This window comes from Nicotiana attenuata, unplaced genomic scaffold, assembly GCF_001879085.1.
Source record: "Nicotiana attenuata strain UT unplaced genomic scaffold, NIATTr2, whole genome shotgun sequence".
NCBI classification, from domain to species: Eukaryota; Viridiplantae; Streptophyta; class Magnoliopsida; order Solanales; family Solanaceae; genus Nicotiana; species Nicotiana attenuata.
This window is the reverse complement of record NW_017670360.1, coordinates 107718-116788: the sequence shown is the minus strand read 5'-3', so window position 1 is coordinate 116788 and position 9071 is coordinate 107718. Positions and strand designations below refer to the sequence as shown.

The following is a 9071-nucleotide window of genomic DNA, read 5'->3' as shown; positions in this document are numbered from 1 at the left end:
CCCCTCCGAAAAAAATACTCTCTCTGTTCCATTTTATGTGAACCTATTTCCTTTTTGGTCCGTTCCAATAGGAATGAACCCTTTCTAAATTTCGTAACAATTTAGCTTAAACTTACAACTCTACCCTTAATGAAAAGCTTTTATAACCACACAAATACTCTGGGGGCCATTTGGATTTGTTTAGGACCACAAATTTCAAAAGTCTTCATTTTTTTCTTAAACTCCGTGCCCAGTCAAACAGGCTCACATAAATTGGAACGGAGGGAGTAACTAGTTTCTCCTATTCTTCTTTTCAAATACATGAGGCAGTCACATTTAAATCCTTTTCAACTAGTTGCTAAACGATTCAAAGATTTCTACTAATTGGAGGAGCTAAGGTTAGAAATTAATTTCTTTAATAAACTAACCTCAGATTTCCATAATATTTTTCAGAAAAGTTAAGATATAGATTTTGTAAAGCATTTTTCTTTTTGAAATTCATATATTCCTTTTTCTTTTTTCTTTTTTCTTTTTTCTTTTCTTTTCTTTTTTTTTTTTTTTTTTTTTTTTTTTTTTTTTTTTTGCTTTTGAGAAGGGAGAGGTTTGGAGGAAATTCCGTCTTTTGAGTTAAAGTTATATCTAGTGTTGTATCTAGTCTAGCTATTTCCAATCTTGTACCTTTTTCTCCAGGTGCATGTCAAAATGCTACAACCACTAAAAATTGATGTACGATCAGACCAAGATTTTGCTGTACAATATAGATGCGTTCATATATATCCAATACTATATCACCTTTATGAATTAAATAGCTAAAGACTAGTATAATAATTGCATGAAAGGGAGAGTTCCACTTCCACATTCCATGTCCTAAAAGTAGATTTCTTTGTATATTTATATTAAATAATGTGTGTATTCAAACAGAGTAAAGCTGAGTTGCCTTTAATACTGGTATAATTCCTCCTCCTTGTCAGCACATGCATTCCACTTTCCACTACAAAATTTCCTTTGAACCCCAAAATTTTACCTCACTTACAAGAAAAGAACACCCCCCCCCCCCCAAATCCTACACTCTCACTGCAAAATATATACATATAATATCTCCTCCCCCTTATATTATTTCTTCAATTCTGTTCTTCTCTCTCTACACAATCCTAGAATTGTTTCAGCTTTTGTCATCTTTGTGAAGGCTTCTTAGGGTTTTCTTGAGTTCTTGGATCTCCTCTTCAATTCCAGTCAATTACAGCACAAATTAAACTATCTAGTTTCTAGCTTCTTTCTATTTTTACTACTCCTAACTTGTTACACATGAAAACAAGATTTTCAATTCCTTAATCCTACAACTTTCCAACTTCTTTTTTCCTTCTTTGAAAGTGAATATTTCATCAAAATATGAGAACAGGAGGCTGCACAATACAACAAGCTCTAACAACTGAAGCAGCAGCTGTTGTAAAACAAGCTGTGCAACTTGCTAAACGTCGCGGCCATGCCCAAGTAACACCTCTCCATGTAGCAAACACCATGCTTTCTTCTTCAAATGGTATACTCAAAACAGCTTGTCTTCAATCTCATTCTCATCCTCTCCAATGCAAAGCCCTAGAGCTTTGCTTCAACGTCGCGCTCAATCGCCTTCCTGCATCGTCTTCTAGCCCCATGTTATTGGGCCATGGCCATCATCATCAATCTCAATATCCTTCCATTTCTAATGCGCTTATTGCTGCCTTCAAGCGAGCCCAAGCCCACCAAAGGCGAGGATCGATTGAGAATCAACAGCAGCCTCTTTTAGCTGTGAAAATAGAGCTTGAGCAACTTATTATTTCTATATTAGATGATCCTAGTGTGAGTAGGGTTATGAGGGAAGCTGGTTTTTCTAGTCCTCAAGTCAAAAGCAATGTGGAACAAGCTATTTCTTTAGAGATTTGCTCTCAAAGTCCTCCTCCTAATTCAAGTAAAGAAAATAGCCAAGTAGTAACAAGCAATAAAGTAATAAACCCTATTGCTGTTAAAGATGAGGATGTGATGAGTGTGGTGGAAAGTTTAATGAACAAAAGAAAGAAAAGTATTGTGATAGTTGGTGAATGTCTTGATAGTTTAGAAGGTGTGATTAAAGGGGTGATGAATAAAGTTGATAATAGAGATGTACCTCAAGTTTTAAAAGAAGTTAAGTTCATTAGTTTACCACTTTTAACTTTTGGTAATATCCAAAGAGAAGAAGTTGAACAAAGAATAGGTGAGTTGACTTGTCTTGTTAAGAGTTTAGCAGCAAAAGGAGTTGTTTTGTACTTGGGTGATCTTAAATGGATTGCTGATTTTAGGGTTAATAGTTGTGGTGGGCAAGGGAGAATTAGCTACTATTGTTCTGTGGAGCACATGATTATGGAAATTGGGAGATTGGTATGTAGTTTTGGGGAAAATCAAAAAATTTGGCTTGTGGGAATTGCAACATTTCAAACTTACATGAGATGCAAAAGTGGTAACAATTCATTGGAATCTATTTGGGGCTTGCATCCTGTTACACTCCCTGGTGGCAGTTTGGGCCTCAGTCTTAAACCTGACAGGTAATAACTGTTTTGACTTTCTAATTATGATTTCATTCTTTTCTTGCCCCCTGTTTTTTTTTTTTTTTTTTTTTAATTTGAATTTTTACTTTAAATTGGACTTAGTAAGTTCATCTTCCATATTTTCTTGGATTTTCTCTGCTTTTTGTATATGCCTTACCGATTATGTTCTTCGGATATTCTACAATTATCGTCATACATCCTCCAAATATTATGCATTTTTTGAGGATTCCATACAAAATGCAACGATAAAAGGTTTCTTGGAAATAATCTTTTTGTTGAAGAGAGTAACCCAAGATTTTGTGGTGAAAAAGAGAAAGATCTAGAAAGAATAAAAGCATTACACTCTTTTATGTTTTCTATAAGTATTCCTCAAAAGCATCGTTGTTCCTCAATCTTCTTCTTTAATTAGTTTCTCCAACAACTAAAACAAAAAAATGCATGCTGCTCTATAGCAATATAATGTTTATATCAAACTGATCATACTTCATTTTTGCCTTTGAATTTTCTAAACAGTGATACACAAAACAGTGCTTTTAACACTGAGTCTACGTTGTCAAGTCTACCTTCATGGCTTAAAGATCATGAGAAGCAAAGAAATAGTACTCCTAAAAATGATCAGGTTATTTTCGAATCTTTAGCGTTGCAGTTTCCACACATCAATGCTACGCCTTAATTCTTCTTTTCCTTTCTCTTTTTTCTAGAAAATTAACTTATCTTTTCCCAATTCAGAACTGTGTATCGGTCAAAGAGCTACACAACAAGTGGATAACAACATGCAGTTCTATACATAAAGACACCAAAAGTTTGTCCTTTCCTTCTTCAGATGCAAATTTGGACCATAATTTGCCATTTTGGGCTAATAGGAAAACATGTGAGACAAGTTTAAGAATCTACATTCCTGACCACAACAACGACAAAGGAAATAATGTTGCATTATCATCATCTAATTCAAGTGATGTTATTATGGAGATGGAGTTATGTGTTCCAAAGTTGAAGGAGTTCAATTCTGAAAATTTGAACATTTTGTCCAATGCATTAGAGGAAATAGTCCCATGGCAAAAGGAAATTATTCAAGAAATTGCTGCCACAATATTGCAATGCAGGTCTGGAATGATTAGAAGAAAAGAGAAAATTATTGGTAGTGAAGCAAAAGAAGAAACTTGGTTATTTTTCCAAGGTCCTGATGTTGAAGCCAAGGAGAAAATTGCTAGAGAATTGGCAAAGATTGTGTTTGGATCATATTCTAATTTTGTATCAATTCCCTTGAGCAGCTTTAAGGCAGATTCAACAGAGGATTTTAGGAACAAAAGGTCAAGAAATGAACAAAGTTGGAGTTACATTGACAAATTTGCTCAAGCAGTAGTTTCTTCTAATAATTCTCATTGTGTTTTCTACTTAGAGGATATTGAACAAGTGGATTATTTTTCCCAAAGGGGAATCAAGAAAGCTATTGAAAGAGGAATTGTCACAAATTCAAGTGGTGAAGAATTGAGTCTAAATGATGCCATTATCATTTTGAGCTGTGAGAATTTTAGTTCTAAGTCAAGAGCTTCTTCTCCTACTGTGAAGCAGAAATCATCTGAAGAAACTACAACAAGCCCTTGTGTTTCTTTGGATTTGAATATCTCCATTGATTATGATCAAGAAAGAGATGAAGATTTGTCCAATATTGATGATATTTGGCTGCTTCATAGTGTTGACAGATGTATTTTTTTCCAAAATTCAAGAGCTGTAGAAGAATAGAATCTAGCTACCTATTATTATGTGATGAGATGAGTTTCTTTATTAATTTCTTCATTTTTACTTTATTGGTTTCTTGTCTTTCAAATAGGAGGTCAAAAGAGTTATGACAACCTCTTTTTTCTGTACTAAAGTTTTGTAAATAGAACTTCCAAATAGAATTACTTCCTTAATGCTATATGTTTACTTCTCTTCGTTCAAGATTCATCCTTTTAGAACATCCGATAAAATTGAAATGATATAGATAAGATTAGCATGACTTCTGTATAAAAATAACACGCACAAATCGAGAAAATACCATGAGCCATCTTGAATACTTTTGGAAATAAAATGCATGAGTAAAATCCTTATCCGTGATGATGGTCATAGTTATATTGCATTAACAGAGGCAAATCTAAAATTTAAATTATTTATGAATTCAAGTTTAATTTTTTTTTTTTTTTGGTAACCTGTGAAAATTACCATTAACAACCACATTAATACACCTACAGAGCACTTAGGAACACAAACACCTTCTAGGAAGGGTGCGATGCTCGCTAAGCCTCAAGATTAAAAAAAAAACACTAATTACATATTCTGAAAAGCAAATGTCGATATCTACCAGCTCTTTTTGTATCTTGTATACTCTCTAGTCTTTATTTATTATTTATGAGTTTAATGTTCTTATAGTATTTGTTAAAATTTTGTTATTTATGAGTTCAAATTATTTAAGATTTAGTATTTATTAAAATTTTATGGATTTTTCGCATATATATTTAGGTCATATATTGCATCATCCCCCTCTAAGTACATATGATATGATTTTCTTATAAAAGAAACGGAGGACTAGGAAGATCACTATGATGCATATCATTATTATTGCATGATTTGAAAGATACAAACAATATGTATGATTAACTAGATAACAAACATGCATCATCAGCTCCTTCCTTTCTAAAAATATTTAGTAAACTTATGGAGGGTGGACCCTCTCTATTACTATTCTTGCCTTGAATGATTCAAGCATATCACAAATGCATAGAAAAAGTAATACAAAATTTATGCTTCTAACCAGGTATCTTTTTACAACAAACAATAATGAGATTTGAACCATCTACTCCTATTTACTTTGGGAACTCCTAGGAGAAAAGGAACAAGTTGTGTTGATAGTGTACTCCAAGAATAGCATAATGACATTATCATGGTAAAGTCTATCATGTCTCACCTTTCACTGTACCAGCGGACTCTATAATAAGACATCCAAAGTTGTTATTTGATGAATAAAATAGCAAATGCTAAAAATGGTGGCATTCCGCGTTCACATACGGTCCGGAGAAGGGCCGCACCCCAAGAGGTGTAATATAGACAGTCTACGGTAATGCAAGCATTAGTGGCTACTTCCTTAGCTCGAACTCATAACCTATAGGTCACATGAAGACACATTTACCGTTACTCCGATGCTCCCCATTCCTCGCATTGCCATGCTGAAACAAAAATAATAAATGATTATGTGTAAGTTTTTTTTTTTCCTTAAGAAAATGGTGTAAAAGATAAATAAAAAAAGGAAAAAGTTGAAAATCCACATTGTCTAAGCTAAATGCTTAGAGTCTAATAGATAAATACTTCAGCGTAGGTAAAAAATATTAGATGATTTCTTTTTGTCTTTCCAAGCTTTAGTCAGCAGAATTACTCAATATTTATGCTGGTAAGAGGTAACAAATTCTCTTTAAAATTAATCAAATGCGTGCAAATTGGTCCAAACATCATAGTTATATAAAAGTAGACACATACTTCAGTTTTAGCAACTATTTTTCAGTGGTAATGATCACTTTCTATTTTCTTAGTCATTTCATGAATTTTTCGAGAGAGAAAAAGTGAAAAAGTTTGCTTGCTGCTTCTAAGTTCTAACACTTAGAAAGTTGCATGTTTAGAATTTTTTCCCCTCCTGCTTGAGTACTTGAGCTGTGAGAGGCTCACAGGCTTTAATTTGTGATAATCATTGGCATCAGAGGATAATAGAATTCATACGAAAAAAGAAAAAAGAGAAATTTCATTAATGTCACCGACATTTTTTCTCATTCTTTTTCCTTTTCTAGATTGGAGGAATAAAAGAAAAAGGATAAGGTTTCCTTCTTTTCATTAAAACTCAAATTTTTTCCAAAGAAGACTGTTCCCAATGAACTTTCCTTATGAATTTTTTTTTTTTTTTTACAGACCAAAAGTAAAAGTATTGTTGTTTTCACCTTTGCCTTTTTCCCCCTCTTCTTTTTTCTTTTTCTTTGCTCAAATTCCATGTTCTTTTTTTTTTTTTTTTTTTTGAAATTTGCTTTATTAATGAGAGCATAAATCAGAAAGGCAAGAGACTATAATTATGTTCTTTTAAGATTCTAAATGTAGACATAATCATTTTGTTCGTTTAGCATCTGGCTTAGGGATTAAGAAAGACTTTTTCTTCGGGAACTAAGAATTGAGAAAGCGAGTATTCCATCTGAACGTTTGTCTTCAATCAAATAGTTTAATATGTAGCCAACTATTACTAAAGATTGTGATGGATAAAATCGAGTAACAGGGACATCGTATTTGTGCACCTGTTAACCACAGCGGAAGTTTTTCGCAGAATCTGTTCCAATTAATTGCCCGAATCCGATTTCGTCGCTCTTGGAAACGAAATTCTTGTTCACGAACTAAATACCTTGTTTTTGTTTATCACATTGTGCTTCTTTCTTAGGGAGAATCACTTCATTGTTTTTTTCTCTGTTGAGGAAGAAAGATATATAAAGGAGAGAGAGGGTCACGGGTCGCTCATATAGACTGACCTACCCATTTAGAGGAGATAAAACCTAAAAGAGGTTACCTAGGGAGTTAAAACACAGATAAATAAGAAAGAAAAACTGCCGCTCACACAATCACACGTTCCCATTATTTTTCTAACGTGCAACATTTCTTTTATTTATCTGTGTTTTAACTCCCTAAGTAACCTCTTTTAGGTTTTATCTCCTCTAAATGGGTAGGGTCAGTCCATATGGGCGACCCGTGACCCAAACCCAATATCCAACATCCCCACTTTTCACTTGATGGGCTAGACCCAAACCAGTGCATGTGAATAACACACGTAATTCATACTGGTAAATAGATCGCGCGACCTGCGAGCATTAACAGCTACATTATTCTTACACCCTTTAAGGTTATTTAATAGCTCGATGTAGAAATCCAATCACATGTGGAAAGGATTCACTACTACCAAGAGGATCTTATTATTACTCGCAATATCCCAGACATTGTTGTCTACTCTAGTAGCTAGTTATCCGATCCCTCATCCTCGAAAAGAGGTGAACTCGAGTTCATATTTAATTTTGTATCCACAATTACACCCAATACCTCATGGTAAGTGTAATGGGTCGACCTATGGATACAGGTTAAATTACTAAATTTTAGTCGTCTTCCCTTTCTACTCGAATCTTTCCATTCCAAATCAACTGCTTTCCTAGACATGTACTGCATTGCCGAATCACTCATGGCTATTAGTGACATGCTAAAGTAGCAACACTGATTAGCACTTCAAGAGACAGTAAAAGGTCAAAGGGTATTCTAATAAAAGTTGATATAACTTCTTTGGGATCTCACACAATGAAGAAGCAGGGATTCATTCTTCCATTATCCCATGGTCGATAGCACACGTGGTATGAAACACATGTTACGGTGTTCTCACCTTATATTGGCGGGTGTTCCTTATTCTTTTAATCATTCAACACCGTACAGATTTTGGTCTAGACACCTCCAAATGTCTAACCCGAGTTTCTCACTTCAATAATCCTCAAACCATCTTCTTAGAGAAACTCGCATCTGGCTTACAAAACAAGTCATAATCGAATAGTGAAATTCGTAAGTCTGATTAGTTGTCAAGACCGACCTTTACAAGTAAATATAACCTCGCATTATCCAAGGTTATATAAGGTCTCATCTTTTCACGACTTTTAATGTAAGAGGCGATTGATCGTGTGAGAGAGCCAATCTCGCGACTTGTTCGACACACTTTATCAACAAAACATTCATCACATGCATACGAGATATAAGCATAAATTCAAGAGTCAAATATTGATGAGCATATTATAACACTAAAGTCATTTTACAATACATAAATATGTTCATATCCTTCGCAAACCTAGAGCCATAACATGATTCTCAAACAGGTCTCTAGATATCGCCTTTGTAAAAGGATCAGCTATCATGCTTCGTGTAGGAATGTACTGAAAATTAATCTCTCCCCTTGCTACTATGTCTCTCACAAAGTTATACTTCATGTCAAAGTATTTGGTCTTGCTGTGATACTTAGGATCTTTTGTATATGCAATAGCCGCTTGACTATCACAATATAGAGTCATGGGACCCTGAGAGTTCTTTGTAATATCCAAATGCTCAAAGAATCTCTTCAACCAAATAGCTTCTTGTACTGCAGACGCACAAGCCATGAACTCAGCTTCCATCGTTGAAAGGGCTGTACAGGTTTGTTTCTTACTTTTCCATGATATAGCACTACCATTTAGTAAGAAGGCATAACCGGATGTTGATTTTCTATTATTCCGATCACCAGCCCAATCAGCATCTGTATATCCTCTCAAGTAAAAATTATTTCCATTATAACATAGTGAATAATCTGCAGTTCCCTTCAGGTATCTAAAAATTCTCTTCATAATTTCCAGTGATCTCTTCCAGGATTGGATTGATACCTGCTAACCAAACCTACGGCATAACAAATGTCTGGGCGAGTACACATCATAGCATATATCAAGATCCCGACAGCACTTGAATATGGAA

General features: G+C 34.4%; 1 protein-coding gene across 1 annotated transcript; it reads left to right on the top strand.

The window, feature by feature from the left end:
* Positions 1-1088: 1088 nt before the first annotated feature.
* Positions 1089-4436, top strand: LOC109238344 (protein SMAX1-LIKE 3-like). Its single transcript, XM_019404777.1, has 3 exons — positions 1089-2534; positions 3051-3156; positions 3267-4436. The coding sequence occupies exons 1-3, from the start codon at positions 1369-1371 to the stop codon at positions 4278-4280; spliced, it is 2286 nt and encodes a 761-aa protein (XP_019260322.1). The 5' UTR covers positions 1089-1368; the 3' UTR covers positions 4281-4436.
* Positions 4437-9071: the final 4635 nt, after the last annotated feature.

What these genes read in the sequence shown, in the direction of transcription:
- LOC109238344 (XM_019404777.1), top strand. Translation starts at nt 1,369, where the DNA reads ATGAGAACAGGAGGCTGCACAATACAACAAGCTCTAACAACTGAAGCA. An exon ending in CTCAGTCTTAAACCTGACAG is followed by an intron (nt 2,535 to 3,050) that starts GTAATAACTGTT and finishes TTTTCTAAACAG; the next exon opens with TGATACACAAAACAGTGCTT. An exon ending in GTACTCCTAAAAATGATCAG is followed by an intron (nt 3,157 to 3,266) that starts GTTATTTTCGAA and finishes TTCCCAATTCAG; the next exon opens with AACTGTGTATCGGTCAAAGA.